This window comes from Apteryx mantelli, chromosome 6, assembly GCF_036417845.1.
Source record: "Apteryx mantelli isolate bAptMan1 chromosome 6, bAptMan1.hap1, whole genome shotgun sequence".
NCBI lineage: Eukaryota > Metazoa > Chordata > Aves > Apterygiformes > Apterygidae > Apteryx > Apteryx mantelli.
In genome coordinates, this window is record NC_089983.1 from 38,543,778 (window position 1) to 38,566,498 (window position 22,721).

The 22,721-nt window shown below is 40.9% G+C and overlaps 1 protein-coding gene across 3 annotated transcripts in view; it reads right to left on the reverse strand.

The window, feature by feature from the left end:
• Positions 1–22,721, reverse strand: part of ADCY5 (adenylate cyclase 5) — a 224,259-nt gene that overhangs the window by 77,119 nt on the left and 124,419 nt on the right. For all 3 annotated transcript variants that reach the window (XM_067299311.1, XM_067299310.1, XM_067299313.1), the window contains exons 2-3: positions 17,942–18,091; positions 12,723–12,844 (exon numbers count right to left, since the gene is read on the reverse strand). In XM_067299311.1, the coding sequence (XP_067155412.1) occupies positions 12,723–12,844; positions 17,942–18,091 (272 nt within the window). The remainder of the gene's footprint in view (positions 1–12,722; positions 12,845–17,941; positions 18,092–22,721) is intronic.

The window sequence follows — 22,721 nt, forward strand, 5'->3', positions numbered from 1 at the left end:
GAAAGAAAAAGAAAGAAAGGAAAAAAAACCCCTAGCAGCCCACACAGCATCAAATGCTGGTAGGCTCAGTGCTAAACAGCAGATGATTCTTACTGAATAACTGCCCTAGATTTTACAAACAATACAGGGAACAAAAATAGAAAGCCATTTACATATTGATGTTAATAACTTTATTTATAGTGTCACAGAGCACAATAACGGCAGCCATGGCTTAACTTGAAAGCCATTCACTGTGGAAGAGTCAGGCAGAGACTGTTTTCCCGGGCCTTACGCAACCGAAAAAAAACGCTGCTGACAACACTCAGTCAACAGCATCTTTACAAACTGAACCAGAAAAAGTTAACAGTGGTCAAATGTGAAAGCAAACCGAACCCAGAATCACACTGGCCCCTGCCCTTCCTTGGTACCTCCTGCATACCGTGGTTAGTCAAGTAAGGACTACTGATGCTAGAAAACTCCGCTGATTTATTTTCACTTCAGTTTTAAGTCTCATGCTAGCATCTTACAGGAATATCTGACTGGTTATTTTTGTGAATTAAGAAATACAAGCAGGGCTCAGACAAGTCAGCAGCTACAATAAAAAAGGATGCGTGTCCAGTATTTAACAACATCTCTGCCACATTTATGCTGCCCGCTATAGGACTCTAGACTATCTAGAGCCTATATACCTGCCAGCTAAAACATCAATGGCCTGTCACAACAAACCAGTGCATTTTTAAGGAACAAAAAAATATACACATACTTACATCCTTCATTCTTTAGCATTCTGTAAATGCCAACTATATATAAAGGGAAAGAGAAGGCAAGCTGGGAAACCGTCTCTTAGGACCGCTGCCTGGGAAGCGAGAAAACACGGCTCTGATCTTTCCTCTGCCTGAATCCAGTCTGAACTGGACAACAGGCTATTTTGGATTGGGAACAGGGGTGCTCTCAGGACCTCATGTTGCAGCTGCTCATTATGTATAAAATACTCGGAATAATTAGAGGCAGAGGCAGCAAGCAGCACTCTGTGCTCCTGGTTACGGTGCTGTGTGTGACATGGGACAGCAGGATTCCAGCTGCTGCTCCAGGGTTTCATTCTCTTATATAAAAAGCAAAACAGAGTTAACAAAAGAGCAGGAGGACACCTGACTTGGTTAGGGCCTCTCCTAGGCCCTAGGAGATGTGGACTCAAACGCCCTCATGGGAGAACTGAATCTGGATAACCAACATCCTAAGCAAGTGGGTCTAGCCTCTATGCTTCCAGGGCAGAAGGGTATGCATCATCCGTTGTGTCTCTTTAGATCTGGACTACTTTTGTGCCGTACTTTGTCACCAGCAAAGTCAACTGAATTAATTAATTTCTCTGGGTTTTCACTGTAGTGAGGAAAAGAAGTAAAGATATCAGTTTGGCATGGCTGCCCAGCTGAAATTTAAAGCTCATTCCCTCTGCAGACAAAGCCGGCAATCACAAGAAATCCCCAACACAGCGAGTGTGTTTTTGCACACTGCCTGCTTGTTACTTCTGCACAATCCCTTCGCAGCGCAGCCAGAGCCTCCACGGTCTGGTTATTGGGACGCTTTTGTAATGGGAGCCAGGAATTTCTGAGCTGTAATCAGCCTCTTTACCAGGTCAAATTAAACAAATCATTGTCACTCTCAGCCTCTCTCTTTCCCCTGCCCTCCCTTCCTCCTGGGGGGGTTCACTCGTAGCAGTGAATACTGACACAAGGATTTGCGAGCATAAGGTGCTAAAAATGCAAGGTGTTTGCCGGCAGCGCTCCTTTTCTAACAAGATGACTTAGAATTTGGTCAGTTATTAGTAATACAATAAATGCTGTATCTGATACATCAATGGAAAAATAAAAAGCTGCAAGACATGACAGACCAAGCAAATACAACTTTTACTGTTTCACAAAGCACATCACTAGGATGTTCTTCCACTACAAATGTTCCTTGGATCAGGAAAAATAACCTAAAAAGACATGAAAGAACACACAAAAAAGATGTAAATAAACCAGTGAATGTATATATTTAAGTGAAATACAGTGATCTAATAAATGCTAATGAGGTTAGTGTTATTCAGGCATATGGATGATTCTTAGCATACAAGCTGTTTCAGAGTGGGTGAACTGTCACCCTCCTATGCCGTTCTCAAAATCACAAGCCCCCCCCCCCAAATCACTTCTTTCATCCTTAAACACATCTTTAGTTTTGTACAGTCGTAGGATTCTCCAACACTATTTTTTTGTCTTCTTTTAGTTCTCTTTACACTTGCAGAGAATATTCTATTTCCAGTTTACTCTTTCCACTCTTTACAAGCTTCCAAGGAAAAGGGGCTCAGCAAGTAACTCACGTCTCCAATTTCAGGTTTTGTGGGCTTTGCAAGAAATCTGCAATCGCTTCCAATTTCAATACCAAAAACTTATTCAGTTTGCAGCTGAAAATGACAATCAGTACTGTATCTTACAAATAGAATATCACTTACTCACCATTTATATTCTATAATACAACCTGGTCTCGAAGCCAGACCCATTATCCTAAACCGCAGCCTGCTGGCTGCTATTTTACAGAAGGGAAGATTCTTAAAGAAAGGCAAGGAAGAGGTGTTTTCTTCCTCATTTTTAATTAAAACAAAGTAGAGCTATTAACTCAAAAGGCCTCTTTTTCCTCTTGGCTGGAAAGAAAAAGAATCTTATAATGGGGCTTACGGTAGTTTTGAATATAATCCAGAACAAAAGGTTCCAAATGAAACAGAATAATTACACTTTCATGGATCAACATTTGGCTCCTGTTGAAGCCTGATCTATAACTAGAATTGCTCAAGTTCCCCTGAGCAGAAGCCAAAGTTTTGTCTGCTTTGTTCTGCAAATTGATGCTTATTAGCTCATGCTTTGGAAACGATCCCTGCAGAAAGTAGCAGGGCACTGGTGTGCAAGCTCCCAGACCAGAGGCTCGCCGCCCAAACTGCTAGGGCACATAACCACCAACTATCTAAACAAAAGTACGTCTCTGTTTTCCATCCTCCTTTCCCCCGGTTATTGCTAACAATCACTACATTTGCTCTTTGCTTTCACAGGTTTTCTAGTCTTTCCCATCTTTTATGCCTACCTCCCCTCTACACAAATATCCCATCGGCTCTTGGACATACATCTCTCATCTCCTTCACGTTCCAAGATGTTACAAAGCGTCTCTCCAACTTGCTACCACATTCAGCACTTAGGGGTCTGCCAGGCCTTGGAGATAACAGAAATTAAGTGGTTGTCTGAAGAGCTAGGGTTGTCCTAGTAACGTCCTATTAGCAACACATTCCCCACAACTAGCGCGAAATAGTGCCAGCGGATTATCAGATTCTGCAGAGAATTCTTGTTAAAGTTACAAAACACCCCAAAACGACAACAGCAAAGCCAAACAAACAAACCATCAGGGTGGATCAACAAACTATATCCCTTTGCTGCGGTAATTCCTGGTGGCCTCACACATTCGGCCGCCCTCTTTCACGTGGGATGCCAAGTTGTGCTTCCCTGCAAAATCCTTTGCCGACGGCACCCAGGGTCTGGTTGAGCAGGAGGGAGCGCACCGCGCACGCAGGCGCAGCACGGGGCTTCCAGGCTGCAGGCTCAGCTCTGCAGCAGTGCAGTTAAGGGAGCTGGTTTCAAATCCTCAGCATCCTCCTACATATTAAAGGGTCTCCTTCAGGACTTTGGCTCAAAAAGGGACGTGTTTACTCGTCAGCAGTATCTTTAGACTTTTTCCGTGCCTTTGAGAGCCCCAGAGATTTGCCCAACACACACATACAGCATCGGCAGACAAAGATCATGGCATCATGGAAGAAACTACTCGTATTCCTTCATTTTGTTGCCTTTTGAAATCACATCACAGATCGAGTAGAGCTAACACATGTCCTTCTCCACGGTTTCTTAAAAATATTTGCAAACATTCAAGTCCTCAGAACTGACCTGGTCTTACATAACCTTATTCCTACCATTTAATTGCACGCATCTTTCTAGGGCTTTTATAACTGAAACAAATGGACCGAGAAAAATCTCCATTTTCTAAAAAGAGCACTTCCATCGTTCCACAAGGCCAGTGCCCTGCCAGCGGTGTGTGTACTGGAATATATTTAATCTCTTAGGCCCTTTCCTCTTCAATGCAGTCTTTTGGTTGCTTGTCATTTCTACTCAACTCTTTTTCCTTAGCGCTGTGTTCTTAGCCCCGTTTCTTACAGAAACACAATTTATGGAACCGGGCAGCCTGCACATCTCGTGGCAGCCTCTTCCTAACTTTTTAATCTCCTAGTTTCAAGTAAATTTAATAACAAGGAGGATGTTTAAAAAAATACGCAACTTTCAGTGACTAGAGGACATAGACTCAAATTAGCATGGCACTGAGGAAAGGGCTGCCCAAACACATTATCAGAGATGAGACAGAGACATAGGATACCAGGTTTCCTAAGAGCTCCTCTTCACTAGCTGGTTTCAGCTCTTGCCTCTTCATCATCATTTATCCAGACTCAAAGTTATATGTAAATGGATAAGAACACATGCACCCATTAGCAACCATTGTTGAGGGATATAAATATAGTACAAGACAAAGGAAGTTAATCCATCCCCATCTAAAACTGTGCTTCTGTTTTACAGCTTCTGTAAAGAGAGTGGTTTAAATAGTTTTGCACAGCTCAATGCATTATAGAATAAGAAGTTTAAATGATTTTTGCTTTTCAGTCATTATAGCCTAGAGGAGGAAGCAAAAAGGTAGGATGATTTTAATAAGAATCTTTTCAAGTATTATATAAACTCAGTGTTCTTAAAATCATTTTGCATGTTAATAACATGACACAATAATTGGTTAACTTTCAGCAAGTCCCTAGAAAAGTAAAGTTGTGCTCAGAGATGACTCAATTTTTTTCCCCTCGAAGTTACTCCAAAATAGAGGAGACTGGAGGTTGATTTGTTCAATAAACATCATTTCATACTTATCTGTTTTTACTATCAGGCCAATTAGCAGTGAGACTTGCGTTATTTTCAGATTTAATTTATTTCTAGTACTACTGAAGGGAAAAAAAGAGACTCCAAATAACCCTGTTGAGCTAAAATACTGCTCTGTAAACTTCTGCAGGCATCTTCATTATTCTCTCCAAATTACTATTCACAGTATTTCATCATTAAAACATCTAACGCTCTTCAATCCATCACCCTGTGAACTTCACAGACCCTTGTGTAAAACCAGAATAGCAGCGTGTGAATTATACATCACAGGCCCTGCCTAATTGCTGATGGCCTGCTGGGGGCTGCAGATCTGCAGTCACCTGGCACACTGCACTTTTGGGATGTTATCTTTATCACAGCACACGTGTTGAAGTAATGCATCCAGCAGGGTGCCCTGCAGTCAGTTATTTATCTATTTTTGTTCTTTGGAGGGTACAAGACACTCTCATCCCCCTGAAGACACCAGGAGTTCCCAGCAGGAACCAAGATCACAATATATTCCCAGTTCAAAAAGAAAGATCTGCAGACAGTCAGATGAACACTTATACAAGTTACCGTGTGTATGTTCTTCTCAACGGGTGCTGTGCATATGCATGAAGTAGACTGGATAAAATACATACACCTACCCTGTCCTTTGGCTTAAAAGTTTTCAAGACTGAACTATCAACAAACCCATACTGAAAAGAGGGACTGATCTGCGGTTGAAATATCCTCTTTAATATTAGGTCCAAGCTTACTGCACGGCTTTGATGTCAAGTTCAGGTGCCACAACTGCTGTAAAATATACAAATCGCTTTACACACAGACTTTAGCTTGAATGTCTTTTCCCCAAAGACACTGATTTTCCTCGCAAAAACAAACAATAGGTCATGTGGTAACTGCAGAATAATGTACCTTCACCCATGGGTGAAACCTAGCTTGACACATCCTAAAAATTACTTCAGTCTTAAAAAAAAAAAAAAAAAAAAAAAAAAAAAAAAATCAGGATTTCTGGAAAATTAAAAAGCTAAGATTCGCTCCAGGCAGATACAGGTGAGATACCTAGGAGCTGCTTCTTGACAGGGAGACACAAGAGTTCCTGAAAAAGTAAAATTCACTGCTGTCATCATTGCAGGGAAAAGGTGTGGGAAGGTTGTTCATTTTTCTCCTACCCACTCTTCTCAGCCTACAGCCTGAACCAGGAGTCATGGCAATTACTTGAACGGGGCACCTAAACCCATATGAAACCCACAGTTTCCCCTGCTAACCTGCAGAAATGACTTTCTACTGCACATGGGCCCAGGCCTTCAACAACCCAATCCAGATAGAGGTCTTGCTAAGACATGATGCAGAGAAACAACCTGCCAGCCCATGAACACATTTCAGGAGGAAATCAAAGCTCCCTGACCAGCAGGAAGAGTACTGTCACTAAGCAAGAGATGCATAAAACCTGCTTTTTGGCTTCCTCCTTAATGTTAACCTTCCTCACCTTCAAACATAAACCACCATGTTTTATTCCCTCCCTGCAAAGGGGAGAAGCCAAGAAGGGAGGTGGATCATGCAGGGAATATTTAAAGCAGTTACTGGTGCCACCTTTTCCCAGCAATGAGGCTTTCCATAGAAATTCAAGCCACATAAACTTTGGCTGAGACAACAGATTATTCTTGGTATCTTTGAAAATATCCAGGAAAGAACCATCGCACATTTATGTACACTATACCGTAGTTTTATTTATTAAAAGTGGTAAAATTAAACTGGTTTCTGTTTAGCTTCAATGACCTTTCATGAAAACACATTAAAGCAGAACCCAGACGAGCTCCTGAACAAGAACAGCCTATTGGCAGGACGACCCACGAAGGCATCGCGCCTGTCCGACCTGCGCTTGGCAGATTATGCCTCGTTATAAACTCATTCAGCATTTCAAAAGGCACGTTACAATTCGCAAGCCAGAAGAAACAGCTCCATTCCTACATTCACCAACAAGAATATACCATTAGGCAGCACACTGCTCTGGCCGTTGATCTGACATGCCCAGTTACAGCTCTGTTGTGGGGGCTCCCCTGCCAGCTGCAATCAGAGCCCGGCTCTGCACCGCTGTTTAGATTGATAACTCCTTTAACGCCAAGAAATATTGAGACTGGATGTCCTGTGTGCAGGGGCAGTGGAAGGAGGAGGGAAACAGATGTTTGCTTAGTTGAAACGTTCACAAACTGCAACATGCAATTGAAGAGCATCTTGCAATCTAAGAATTTAACACACTTCATAAACAACTAATTAAGCATCACGACACCTATAAGGCAGAGAGAGGTTAAGTCAGCATGGCTGGTCTGAATATCCTGACGCTCAGCCAAAGGGCAACGATTTGCTCCACTTATAATGTTTAATGGTCACTTTTAAAGGGAGTGGTTTTGGTGTTAGAACTTAATTAAATCACAAAACTAGTTAAACATGTTTTCCACTTACAAAGTTGAAAGCAAATCGATCCTACTGTTTTATTTCTGCAAATGGCTTACTTCAAGTTGTCAAGATGTTTAAAAGACTATGAGATCAGGTTAATATTGTTCAGCACATGATTCATAAGAATTATGTGAAGCAGAGAAAAGAAGAAACTGTCACTTTCAGAGTGCTTGGATGCTGGCCCTAAAATAAGCTTCTTGAAACAGTTCATCAAAGGAATTTAAATGACAAAGCCAACCTTTATCCCTTCACAGAGGACTTCAAACCTCCTTTTATAGCACTGAGATTACTATATTTGGCCAAACCTAGATAACATTAAAGCCATTATCACTGCAGTGGGATATAAATAGCAATAGTAATGTAAAGCATTTCAAATTCCCCCTAGGAAGCATTGTAGATAAACAATATAATCTATGTGTATTTTAGGGTTTGTCTATCAGGCATAATCTCATTCATGACAAAATGAGCTGATTTAGTTACATAATTCACCTTGTTGTTTACCCAAAATGACTTGTATGGTCTTGGGAACTCCTTTCCTGATCGCATTTGACAATAGACTTTATATTTAAAACACACATGTGGGAAAGGTCAAGTCATGCTCTAAGATTCTGCACTAGTCAAAGTTAACTCTCATTCAATAAATCAGGGAGGGAAAAGGTTTCTTTCCCTGTTCAAAGGTTCTGCTCATTCGCATCTGAACAGAGTGCATCAACCCCAAACCTCTTCATCCTAGCTTCACCATCACCCTAAATTCTTTAGAAGAACATAATCTTGAAAAAATTTTACTGTGGAAAAATGACAGGAAATTATATTTTCATTGTGGATAATTCAGTCTCTGAACTTTACTTTCCATAACAATAAGCAGGAGATTATGAACTCATTCCCAGGAAGTCCTGATAAGGCTCTACAAAGATTTGCTTTTATCCAGTCAGGTTAGAGAGACCACTTTACCTTTGCATAAAAGCCTCATGTTTTTCCACAGACAGGTATACCCACCCTCTAAAAGTAGTGTAGCATAGTTAGCAATATCATGCCAGAACTGCCCCTTATTAAAGGATTATGGCTGTGTTTTACAGACCTACTACCGGCAGTTGAAGCAGATCTCTTTTCTACATATGTTAATTTTTTTTAAAGCATCTAAAATTGTACCTAAAAACCCAAGAACATCATAGCAGAACTAGCCATTTAAGGACTTCTTATTTTAAAATAGGAAAAAAAAAACCCACAGTAACTTCAATAATAATTTTATAATAACATTTTCTGCTGGTGGAGTGGTTTAGGTTTGTTTTTTAATTAAACTCAGAGGTGTCCCAAAAGCCCAGACCCAATCATCCCTGAAAATTAAAACATTTAATCTTGTCTGGAACAGAATTTAGTAAACTGCTTCTCTCATACAAAATGCCTAAACAAGCTAAGTGAACGAGCTCTGCTCCCGTGCCTCCAGAGGTCGCGGGGCCAAAGTTAAATCTGGCTGCTCTGAAACCTCCAGTGTCAGCAAGGTTCATAATTTCCATCCTGCTGGTGAGGTCAGTGAGCAACATCACCCCGAAGATTCGGCATAAATGAAGCCCTCGGAGACAAGGTATTATGACAGCAATCTCACACTTGTAAATCAGCAGCCACTGAGAAGTCTCATCCATTACACTTGGATTTGTAAATCCGCCTGTTAACTGTGCTGGGAGAGCAGGAAAAGTGAACCGTTGCGCCCAGCTGATGGCAGGGGGAAGCAGGCACCTCTGTGCACGCACAGACCTTCCCACTCCTACGAACGGCGAAGGAAATGCTTCTGTTCATAAATCACCAACAGGAAGCCAGATTCAATGGCTGGGCACAGCACCCTTGCACCAGCTTAACATACTTCTCAATTGCCTTGACACAATAACCTTTAGCTCATAAAAAACCTTAGATCTTATGACATTTTTGAACAGGGGAAAAAAAAACAAACCAAAACAAAATTGCTTGGAGTGTTCTAGTCTCAAAAGCTTTTCCTTGAGCATTTCCCAACGAAAGGTAAAGAGCCCGCTTGCTTATATTCAGCCAATTCATTAATCCACATCGTGGAGGCACTACCTCCCACCAACATTGTGTTTCCAGGTGCACATAAATGCTTTAAAATCATCCACAGTAATTCCCACTACAGTTGGTTTCAGGGCACCCAGGCAAGAGAAAGGGCTCCACGCTGAACTCCTAGTGTGAAATGAGTCATTTGTTCCAAATCATATTTCCTTTTTGAGTATTCATACTTAGTTATTCATTTCCCTAAAGTATATGAAGATGAGATGTTCTGAAGTTACTTTCTCTTTGCTCTCAGTACCTATGTGTAACGGCTACAAAAAGCTCTTGTGTGGAAAAGAGAAAGAAAGAGACAAAGAGAGAAAGAAAGAAAGAAAAAGAAACGAAGAAAAGAATATATACATACATATATGTTGAATAGCATGGCTGACCTACTCAGTGAAATGTCAAGTCCATATGTATATTTAAGTCTTCTTGAGATGCAAGCATGCGTTCAAGGGTGCTGCCAGTCGGCATATAATTAACAAATTTTAATTCCCTTTTTTTAAGGGGTTATGTGTTTATCGAGAACTCTACATCTACACATTAATATCGATCACAGTCAGCTAACACCTAATTAATCATTTTATAACTTCCGCATGTTTCGGAGTTGAAATGCTATTTAAAACAGACTAGCATATTCTGAAAGCAAAGCCTATTCTTCAAACTATTGTCTGAGGGGTAAATTCCTCCACCTTTTCATATTATTTCACCCAGTGAGTAATGATCAGAACCCTAGATACATGTTCTCCGTGCTTCTTCTAACCCTTATATTACTTGATTCCTATTTCTTATCTACTGAGTGGAGTGACTGACAGCCTTTTCACTGATCTCACTGGGCTTTGATTTAGGACCTAGCAGTCACAGACCACAAAGTCCATACCTTGAGGAAAATAAAGTTTAAGTTGCTTCCCCTTGCAAGACCTGTTGTGACCTCAGCTTCCATTTGCGTTGTAGACCTGCAAGTATCTGCAAGGGCTCTATCCTAATTACTCATCACCATGAAGTACAGAGTTAAAATTATTTTTAGACTGCAGAAGGTTATCTATTATAATATTATGAGTAAATGCTCATATTATTCAATGAATAGGCAAGATATGAAAATTATATGCTTGCAAGCTTCCCTTTAGATATCCATCAGGATACTCCAAAAAGCTGATTGTTGCATAAAAAGAACGCCCATTTATGTACACATGCTCCACCTTTCATTTTACCTACCAGCCAAAACTGAAAATCATAACAAACTGCTTTCTCTTTTTATTTATAGGTCACATGCCTTTTTTTTTTCTTTTTTTTTTTTTTGCTGTATCTTCTGATATCGCCATCTCTCTTTACCAGCCATCAGCTTCAGGTTACTTTTTTCCATCATAATCATTCTCTCAGTTCCCTCTCTCCCTTTAAATGTGTTCATTTGTTAACTTAGTTAGTTGTTCATTATTATTTGTTTAGTGATACAGTCAAAACTTTGCTTTCAAAGAAGCATCATCCTACAGAGACAATCACCTTTACTAAGATTTGACTGTACTGCACATCTTTCAAGCCTGCAAATAATGAAATATAGGAACTGATATGAAAGAATGTAATACCATACTGACTAGTCTCATGTCATATCCAACCACTTGCATTCTGTCCGAATGTCAAGCTGACCTTTGGGTACCAGAGAAAAGTAATTCCTCCATTAGGAAAATTCACAAACACTATCTATCACTAAAAATTTACAAACCTTCTTGAGCAAGCTAAGTGCCTTTCAGGAAAAAAAGGATATAAAGACAGAAAACATCACCTAGTCCACTGCTGTGCATACTCTGCTGAGGGCACCACTGAAGGGCTCTTCTCAGTTGCCAGAACAGTCACCTTCATCACCATATGTATATTCTTTATTTTTCACCACAGAATGGTTATAGTCTTTTATATCTGACATTTTTTTCTTCCATATTGCTAGTGGCTCTTTATCAGTTACCAGACTCTCAGTCAAAACCAAAACCACGGAGGGCTGAACTGAAGTCCATCCAAGCCAGCACATAGGCTTGCCCTGATTTCAGTGAATTTTGTATCAGACTCTACATTTAGGAGTGAGCAATCTCCTTCCACTTTTCTGCTTGTACCTTACTTCTCCCCCCCACCCTCAAAGGTAAGGAAATGTCAGCTTGTCAGTCTTTAAATGCCTCAGAATTATAAGTGAATTTTAAGTGAATTTCGCTGTATCATCTAATGGAGCTTATGTGGGGTGCAGTATATTAGAGATGTAACAAATCCTTTTCTTGAAATACTACTTGTTGAGCCCCAAGTAGCAGAAAACATAACTCACCGACATACTCAAAGCTATGTAAGAGAGAAAGCTACACAAGCAATTTACAGGAAGACATCTTGTCTGAAGTGGACGTGGAGGGGGGAAATGAGGGAAACTCTCTATCCCTAGTCCCTCTGTCTCAGCAGAAGTATTTATAGACTTACAGAGCTGTTAAACAGTGTCAGCACCTGGGTTAACAGAGATGGAAGTTATCCTACAGAGGTCAGGTTCTGCAGCAGAAGTAAACGGCATTGATATTAAATAAAACCTCACTTTGTAACGGCAGCATATAAAGATATCAAGTAACTGAAGTACTACTTTTCTCCCTTCCCTGGGAAGCAGATAGTGGAAACCCCGGGGGAACAAGGACATTCAGAGCCTCATGGGGTCGGACCACAACATGGAGCATTTGATCTTGCACCACTTGACAGAGATGTGACACCCAATTCTTGTGCTCTTCCAGGTAGATCAAGGAGCCACAACGCGCTGGGTGGCTGACTGCTCCTTGAGCAGGGGCCGAGAGCTGGCTCTAGCTGGTCGTCTGCTCGTAATTCAAAACTGGCAGAGACTATTCAAAGTCGTTTTAACATCAGTTGGACTCTGCAGCTCGCCAGAAGGACAAGCACCCACAATCTTTAATTTGCATTATTGGAAGAGTGCTTGCAACTCTCAAAGAATAACTAAACCTAAGTCTACCACCTTTCCAAAATCAGTGAGACACATGCCAGGAAAGAAAAAAAGGAAAAAAAGGTAAGGAAAGAGATTAAAGTTGCTTCTCAGGGGAAGATGTTGCAGACACATGGCAATCCTCCTCCTGTCCTATAAACAAACTTTCGAAAGTCAACTGGTGACACTTCCAAGATTTTACTCTTATTGGGGATCATGTGTTGCTGCCATCTTCCTCCTTTGGCATCAAGTGCCAAGCACTGGGAAGGTCCCTGCCCCCCGGCAGCTGGGAGGCCAGCTGTTGTTCTTACCTGACATTGTCATGCTTCTGGATGTAGATCTTATGAAACATCATATCTTCCTGCTTGGCATTAATGTCAGCTTTCATCTCCATAGCAACATGTCGAGGAAGTACAGAGAGCAGGAGACGCTCCTGTGGAGTCAGAGAGATGAACCAATTAAAACACCTGCAGCCCGCTTAACAAATGTACCGTGCTCCTTCCTGGGGAGAAAAGAAGCCATCAGTCGGGTGACTGATGAATGCAACCAAGCAAAGTGGTCGCCATAAACCCAGCAGCTGGTTCCCCTGTCAAGGCACCTGGGGTGCTGCCTCAATCCCCAAATAAGAATTCGATTATTTTAGAGGGAAAATTATTACTTTTCACCCCTGCTGCACTGGGCTTGTGATTCATGGCTGCTAATTCTTGCAAATGAAGGCGCCATGCAACCCCAAAAGTGCACATGCGCATTCCTGAAAGGACCCCGCTAAATGATACCGTCTCACCTCATGCACAGTCTCTCCACAGCCACCATGAACTTCTCCTTCACATAACACTAGAGGACTGATACCCCGACACCCTTGGGCACCATCTAAAATTCCTTCCTCTCCCATCTAACCATCTAAGCAAATTCCTCCAACAGGCACAAACCTGTTCTCAGCAGCTGAAAAGTCAATAGGAACACCCCAGTAAAACCAGCATGAAAATTTAGCCCAACTATACCATGTAGTATCGTATTTCTACGCTTAAAACTGCCATCAGGGCCCAACTGCATAAAGCCCTGTAAGCCCACCCACTCACCTACAAGAGTATTTCCAATACCCACCTTCTGTCATCAGCAACTCACAGCTCTCCACCCTCACTTGGAACAACTAAATTGCACCTTTATTTACTGATAATAGCTTTAGTGTGTCTTTCATAACATTATTTTGTAAGCTGCTCTGTATATAGTTTTGTATGCTGGGCAAAAATTAGTTACATGACAAAATGATGACTTTCTGGTAATTTTCCTAAAAACTCACACAAAAGCCTCTGCTCGTTATTATTCGAAATTTGGTGGTAATTTCATGTAAAAGCTAAAGAATTTAAATCTGCAGGTAATATGCACCCCAGGGATACATTGGTGTATTTCAGGAATTACACCTGATAAATTCTACCCAGATCCTTCACTCCCTTTAGTTTCCTCCCACCCACACCTTCCTCAATTCAAACAAAGTTTTTGCTACAGCTGAAGACGGTTGAGAGTATCTCTTTTTGGACCAGTCCGAGCGTAACCCAACCTGCAGGTGGAAAACAGCGCTCTGGAAGAGGTGGAGAATCCCAAAGGTTTCTAGGTGTCACTCTCATCTTCATCATTTTCCTTCCCCTGCAGCGACCAGAGGGAAGAAAAGGGCCTTCCTTCCTGACGACACAGACACAATATGGTATAAACGAAGGTCCCCAACCTTATCTAACAGCTCATTAATTCTCAACAACACAGGGAGCACTAGGGCTCGGACTGCCATCCTGACTCAGAGGGGTCAGCGTTCTCCTGCTCATTGCGTCACTACATCTCTTGCCCATACTTCAATTATAAACACATTCCTGGTTTCTAATTCCTACTTTTGACTGAAAGTTGCCCATTCATTTCTTCCTCTAAGGAGCTGAAGAAACTTTGGGGGAAGCAGAGGAAAATGAATTCACTGAAAATGTGCTCAGCATATACTGAGACTTTTTATATTCTGCAGCACTGTCCAGTATTTACTTTTTTCTTCCAACTTGTGCCTCAAAGAGACTGATTCTTGCCTCCAGTCCCTGAAGAGGTAGTAATAACACAGAAGAAGATACGTTGGAGGGATTTTTATCCCCTCAGGTCAAAAATGCAGCAGTCCTGACAAGACACACGTTTTTTAAAATACTATCGCATCCACTAGCACACTGCATGTGCTAGCACTTACATATGCAAATTAAAAAAAAAAGTATATGAATCATGCAGATGTCCTCAGGCTTCCATCAGCTGTTAGGGTATTTCTTGAGCACAAAAGCACAACACATTTTGCAGGTTTACCAGAGTAACTAGTGTACACACTGCTGTCATTTGCATATTATAATAGACATCCTCAAATGCGTGAAAGCTGCTATTTCTCTTGTGATTTTACACATCCTTTAAAATAACTCGGAGCTTAGTGGAAGGTTCAGGGCATACGCAGGTTTGGAACATTCCCTGTAGGCACATGAGAGTGGAAGGATGATTTTTTTTATTTGCTCACAAAATAGAGACATGTTCAGGGAACCGAGATTCTCTAATACTCCAAAAGACTTTCAGATAGATTTCTGGATAATTTTTGCTTATGGACCTCCACCCCTGCTCTTCCTGACATAATGGGCACTTGCCAGATTAAATCCACCAATACTTTCAAGACATTTGAGATCTTCAGAGGATTAACTAACACAGCCCTTAAACGTCAGCAACCCAGGGAATAAGATATACTTCATCAATTGAGACCAATGCACGTAACATCCCTTCACAGGATCACTGAAAATAACCTCTGTAACTAACAGGAGAAAGTTGTAACATGTGCCTTAGTAGAGCACAAGCCATACCAAGAAAAACTTTAAAGCAACCAAATACTCCTTTGTATTATTTCAAATACAGCACAGAAACTGAAGTCTCCACTAGAGTACAATTTTCATTTTGCTATAATGGTCAGAAAGTACGGCAGCCCTCACTGTGAAATCATTTATTATGCACAAGTGTGGTGACTGGGACTGCTGTTTTACAAGTATAACAAGGCAGCAGTCTGACCTGATAAGAAAAGAAAGAGCAAATTCACATATAATTCTCACTTTTAAATAAGATGCAGCTACAGATCCACTGAATTATACATTAAACAAACGTATACCTAGGAGCACTACTCTCTAGAATAGGCACAGATGAAAGATTATAATATAGTTCTACTCTGTTTACATATGGGCATGTAGATATCTGTATAAGTGGGCGTATATATAAAACATACATCCTTACAATGACTCCTTCCTAGATAGGAATTTTAACTATTAATGCCCTATTCTCCCAAGATGACCTCAAAGCACTAAAAAATATTTAGTATCTTATGATGGTCTGTTCGACCTCAGGTTTAACAACACTTATTTTGTACCATGAGTTAAATGATGCAGTGATGAAAAAGAGAGAATGACTTTTCCTAGACAAAAGATAAACTCTGCAAGAAATAAAACTACGTAGTCCCGATCACCAATCCCTTAGCCAAATCTACTGCAAATATCTGCTCACTGCAGATTGTTTTGAACACCTATTTTTTTATCCAACAGTATTTTATTCTGGGCGAGCAACAGTAATTCCTGTTATGACTCTGCCCTAGGTCATCTCGAATAATGAAATCACTAGAAGTCTTTATTCTGGATTGCACATTCTGAATTTCCACTTACTTTCTTGTTGATTTTGGTGCTGGCAGAAGTTTAATAAGGGAAAATATACAGTCCTTCGACTGAGATAATCTGCCTGCCTTTAACAGAGAACAGCACGCGGGAGCACTGTCAGATCTCCATGAACAGTCAAACATTGATAGCGGTTTTGGGCTGCACAGTTCTTCCATCCATGCCTGTTTGGAGACTGGCTCTCCCAGATGCAAGCAGAGCTACTGTTATGTGTGTCTGCTGTCACCTCCAGATTATCTCAATGCATTATGCATAGGGATGCATCTTAACTGAACCTGGAAATCAATGTCAGTGCAGGCTGCAGCAGCAAATAATCTTGTATGGAGGCCCCAGCTGCCAGGATCCACAGTTACTGCGGGGAGTTCTGGAGGGTATTTTTAGTGACTGACTTTGACCCATGTTTTTCTAATGTCCTGGCTTTCTCCTGGTGTAGTACTATCTGGGGAGGGGAAAAAGAAAAAGGCATAATGCTATGGCATTTGTCAGAGCTTTTTTTTAATGAGATACTTCTGACAAAGAAGTTTCTAAATACAGTATAACACAAGCATTTGAGACATACTGCAAAGGCAATCTCTCAGCAGGGAAGACAGTGCTGCAATCAATAAGTAAAATGGGGTATTCTCTTGGCTCAGACTTTTCTTCCATTTCAAGGTATGGAAGGAGGAGCAGCTGCTTGTTTCATCTTTCTGAGACTACATTTGTTACAGAAGGAAAAGAAGCCTTAAGCCTGAATCCATTTTTATATAAATATAGATATTATCAAATAAAGTAGGTATACATATTATTTCACAGTATGGCTTAAACAGCAAGTTTGTTGGCCAGAAGCACCTCATAAAACACTACCTACAAACAGGTCTATAGATGCAAATGGGCCGAGACATGAAAGAAAATTAAGCTGTGTTGCCACAGAGATGCAAAGACATCACACTTGATTCATTCCCCTGACCTCTTCCCCAAACCCACAACCAAGTTCTGAGATATCTCTCAAGGGAAGAGTGAAAGCCTCATTTCATGATTCATTTCAGATTGGACTGGACAGACCACTAGGAGATTTACTGGAGGATAGAGATGTGTATCAGCAAGGGAATAGTCAAGGTGGCCCAAAAGGTCCTTCATATCTAATTATGAGGGCACAAGAAATTCATTGCAACAGAACCCATGAACGAATTAGGGGAGCAGATATGTTCAGTGCCCTTGACAACAAACCTGTATGCTAGCAGCAAAAGGTTTTTTTACAGCAAACAAACATAGAAGTGGGTGATGAATCTTACTTTTCAGACAAATACCTGAGGTCTATATGGTATACAATGGTGTGCAGCAGGTAGGAGCCTTTAGAGAAGACAGGTAGAGGACCGTCTTTGGAGGCACCAAGGGACCATGCGTTCTGTGGGCCTCTTTCACATCCCAAACCTGCCTTACAGCAACCAGTTGGTAGTGGCTTTGCTGAAAACCGTATTACACTTTGCCCTTACAAAAAAGAGCCAGTCTGAAGCCTGTGTTGCATCTGCCTTCAACACATGGCTTCCATGGGTGCAAAACAACTATGCAGACTCCCGGCATACTGTGTAATTTTCATTCACAGAGCACAGACCACAAGATTTGTTGATGTCTGCAGACAGGTCTATCGGGATACTGGGGAAGAATGACTGCCTTGACTTCTCTTTCCAACCTCTAAAAACCCTGCCCCCTACTGCCAGCCTACCCTTGCTTGGATCAGTCAACAAGCAAGAGACCAGCAAATCCAGTTCCAAAGGGGTAATTTGCAAGCTAATTCCACTTCAGCAGTTTCATTTTTAATTTCGCATTGTTGCTCTTACCTGCTGCTGGTTTTCCCTCTGAGAATGCAGCCTGGCTTGTATGCATTCCCTGGTCTCCTGGAAAGCCTGCCTTTGGGACACCTCTGCTGGGTAGTGGGTACACACGCCTACAATGTTTGTACAGGAGAAGATGAGAACATTGGAGACCAGCTGCAACAAAAGAAAAAAAAAGAGAGAAAAACATTTGATTACACTTTGGAAACCTGCCATCAATAACAGAAGGACCAGCCAGAACTCAGCCCATTCCATGACTCCTTAATCCAAGCCACGGTTAAACCTCAAGCTCTTAATTCCAGTGTATTTTACTTCTCTAGTCTTTAAAATATAAAACTTCCATATATGGCCTCAAATATATGTTTTCAACACTGTGTATTACTTCATCAGTAAAAAATACAACTCTACTGGTAAATCTTGTTTATGGTAATCCAGCATCTTGGAACTACTGTGACAAAAATCTATTTAAAAATGCATCATTACTCTCTGTTTGGTGAGCTAAGAACTGTGCAGACAGATCTGATAGAAGAATACAAATATTTCCATGCTTGTATACCTACATATCTGACATGAAAATATGTCAATGATGTATTAAAACTATTATTTCAGAGACAGTGCTTAAAATATTGAAGGGAACGTGTTAGTATTCACGGTTTTTAGGCACAACGGAAATCCATTTTTTGTCTAGTTCCAAAATTTTATTTTACTAGATAAACAAATTGTCTTTCACATTTCTGACTACAGAAAGAGGTGATAAGTCTGAAGCATATTCAGACTGGACAAGTATATAGGAAAAGCTACATTGCTCTATTGCTTCCACATGGGTTATGTTTTTTAATAAAGCAGTCACATATCTTTTGCTGAAAACCAGTGTTTTATTTCCTAACGATTCTTTTTTAATAAAAAGGAAAAAAAAGATGTCCCTTGCTGGAATTTGGCTTCAAGCAAAATGTTCAGAACTGCTTCTAATGGTTTCACATAAACATTTCGTTTGACAGAGGTCAAAACACAACTTGCCGAGAGCTGCACAAGCTGTATTGTATCCCCTCCTTTGAGGACAGACTTTACAACACCTCCCATTTCTTCTAGGGGAAAAGAATGTCAGACTTGCAACACTCTCATAAACAGGGATCTTGGGGCTATTGTCCAATGAATCCAAACACACACTTCACCTCTGGACTTTTTTACTGCAGAGAAAAAAAAACATTTCCAGACCAGTGCACTGACTCCGAAAGGCAGCCCGAGCGCAGGGCACCCGTCGAGCCCTGAACCCTGCAGAGGGTGCTCAGGACTCCCCAAATCAGCTTCTTCTCTGCCATTTCACTGGAGGAGAGAGGAGCGAACGTGAGCGCGCAGCCCGCACAGCAACGATCTCTCCGCAGAAGCCCCACGGGGATTACTCCAACGCTTTGACTCCATCCGTGTGCTAAGCACAGCAACTGTTGTTTTATTAACAAGACTGCCCTGAAACCGAATTTAGGCAGAAAATCTCGTCTTTCAGTTCAAAACAAGCAATACCTCGTAACTGCGGACAGCCGAGGTACTTCGGCCTCTCTGCAGACGGCCGCCAGTAGATGGCAACACTCAAACTCATGAAGCTCCTCTATTGCAAGTGCTGCATTTTGGGTTACTTCTCTGCATCCCACACATATGGATACTACTAAAACACAACAACCCACCAGTTGTAGCTACCCAGTGGTGACTATCAGCGCTGCCAGTTATATGTATCTGCAAATAACTGGTTTCCAAGGAGGAAACCACTACTCATCCTCAACAGATTGCTCCCTCTCTCCAAAGAGTCCACACGCTGAGCAGAGACAGGGCTAGCTAAGGAGCAGTTCGCACACACGAACACGCAATAAGCCCTGCTCCTAAACGCCTAAATTCCCCTTGAAGTTATTTTCTCCCTCAGCTCTTTTTAAGGCTGGCTGGATCCTGACAGGTCCAAGGTCCTCCATCTTTCCTCCAAGCTAAATCACACAGCAGCCGATTCCCACCCATGTCCTGCCCAGTTACCCTAACGCAGTGCTGCAACCAGTGGGCATTTGACAGTATTTTTTGCTAATAATGAGGAAAAATGTGGATTTTGAAAGGATTAAAAATCCTACCCACAAAATAATATAAAAAATACTAGCGCTCATTATTATGTAAGAGGAAGCTTAAATAGGGAGCACAAGTAGGGCTTCCCTAGGAGTTACTGTGATTCCTGCTTTATGGCTGCACTGATTGCAACTGACAGCCTGTGAATAACACTCCTACAAGTGCAATACAATTATTACAAGCTCAAAGGGGTTAACACTAAATAGCATCTTCTGCATGGCCAGATTACAGCAAGACACCCAAATCCTCTCTATTGGAGCTGTTCAATTGCACAATAAATGAAAAATTTGTCAGCACACGGAAAACAGCATAAGCACGCACCATATATCTGAAATGGATAAAGACAAGAACACAGATGATTTTCAGGAAACATTTAGTTTTCTTTCTTAATCCTCAGAAGCTGAGACCTCATTTCACGTACAGTTAACAGTGCAAATCCAAAACAAACTCCCCAAAACAGTGACTTGAATTGAAACTCTTGCACCAAGAACAAGAGACAGTATGTGGGTTAGATGGCAGGCAACAGACCGGGAGTTAACTGAGCAGTAGAGAGGAACACCTCAATCCTGAAAACAAACACTATACGGGCATATCTCGGTGCCAACAGAAAATGCCCCCAGTGAGGCCCACCCCTGAAGATACCGTTGTCACGATGATGCCTTAAATAGCCAAGCTGTACAGTCCCAGGCACGCGATCCCTCTAGAGATCAACATTGTCAAGTCAGAGCACAAAAAGCATTATCAAACTTGATACTATTGACAATGCTCGTGGAACCCCAAGACATTTAATTTTTCAGCACCAACTGACATGATTTTACACAAACACAAGGGGCTTCACAGACTGATTTACAAGACAGACTCAGATGACCGTGCTTCGCGAGGGAGGAATAAAAATTGCACAGCAATGTAATTTTTAAGTAGCAAGGGACAGACATCTGTATTCATTCCATTAAAGGGAAGCTCTTTTAATTTGCAGCATGGCGTATTTGTGACATCCTGAAGCATAAGGGGGGAAATTACAGCGTAGTGCTGAGAGCATCAAAGATCCTCAGAGATTTGAAACTCAAGCTCCTACTATTTGCAGCAACACTTGTTATTTAGGTAAGAGCATTTTGTTCAATATCTGTTCACAATCATCTTCTTCACAGGTATTTAAAAATAAATTAAGCCAAAAAAAGAATCAAAGATTTCTAATCTCATTAATTTTTTTCACAGCGTCTGTCTTAATAAAATAAATTTATGTCCTGTTTGCCAAATGGCACTACTTGCTTATCAGCTTCCTTGCCATTTTGCTATGGTAACCAGCTTCAATCCCAGGAGGAAAGAGATGATGTAGATATTAAAAAAACTGATTCCCTAAGCTCCATGGCCTGAAAAGCAAAAACATATTACGGCAACTATTTCAGACAATCTGTGCTTGAAGAGCTGTTCAAGGCAATGGGAAAATACAGTTGTCTAATTTGGAGCTGATTCCCTTCTCTGCCTGTCCAGAGATTCAGACCAAGAAGATTTCTATCCTCCTGATTTTGGAAAATAATAGCTTATACAAGACTATTTCACTTACATATTACTCCTAGATAAGTTACTAAACTAGCCTGCAGGATTGTCAGATTTGAGTATTTCACAAACTAACACGTCTACTCTTACAACATCTGTGAGTAGTGGAGAAACGCTATTATCCTGACTTCACTGAGGCAGAGCTCTTCAAAGGTAATTCAGTACCTAAAAGAAAAGCTATGTACTATGAAGGTTTTTCAGAACTCCCCGACACTTCTTACATTCCCCTGAAATAACAGATCACTTGATCTCAAACAGCAGAACAGATTAGACAGTATCTAGTCACTTTGATTTTGTCTCACTAGCAGAACACTGTAATGATTTTGTTGAATCTCTTGCAGGAAGCTGTTTTCAATATTTTTTCCCTTGGTGATTGAAGAAAAAAAAAGCAATGGAAACAGTTTAGTTTCATGTGCTCTAGGAGTTACGAAAACCTGGTATTACAAAATCAAAATCTCAGGCTAAATTTGGCCTGACACTCATTACAAAATTGATATTTCTGGAGCTTCAGGAAAAACTTAGGAAGAACCCTCATGTTTCAGTAATTCAGAGGAGAGCCTTCAGGATGATCAAAAACAGAATAAAGCATCAGCTTGAATCAATATTGCCACTGTTCTCCCTACTATGTTTCTATTCGATTATTCTTCAAACACCAGATGCTATTCAATATGTAATTAAGAGACAACAACATGCTTAAGAGGGATAGTGTCAAGATAATTTTCGTTAGTTCCTTACCTTTGCCAGAACAAAAAAGCTGGCTGCTGACATGAAAAAATGGGCTATATTCCTCTGAATATCACAGCTTATTATAATAATCACAGCTTTTTAATTGTTTTTCCCAAGTCACTCTGCTTTGGTAACTTCTTGTGCAGAGGTTTGGGGTTATTTTTGTTCTGAGATCCCAGCACTAAGCCATTCTCTGCTAGTTTCTAATACCACTAGGTAATATTTTATTTTTAAATTTATTTTATTTATTATTGAAATCAAAATATTGTTGTGATATTTTTATAAAGTCCCATTTTGAAAACAATTACATGTTAAGTTTTTAATGTGGGACAGTAAAACTGGCACAAGGAAGAGGAAAGCACATGTACGGAGATTAAGAAGCCATGCAAAACGATCTAGAGCA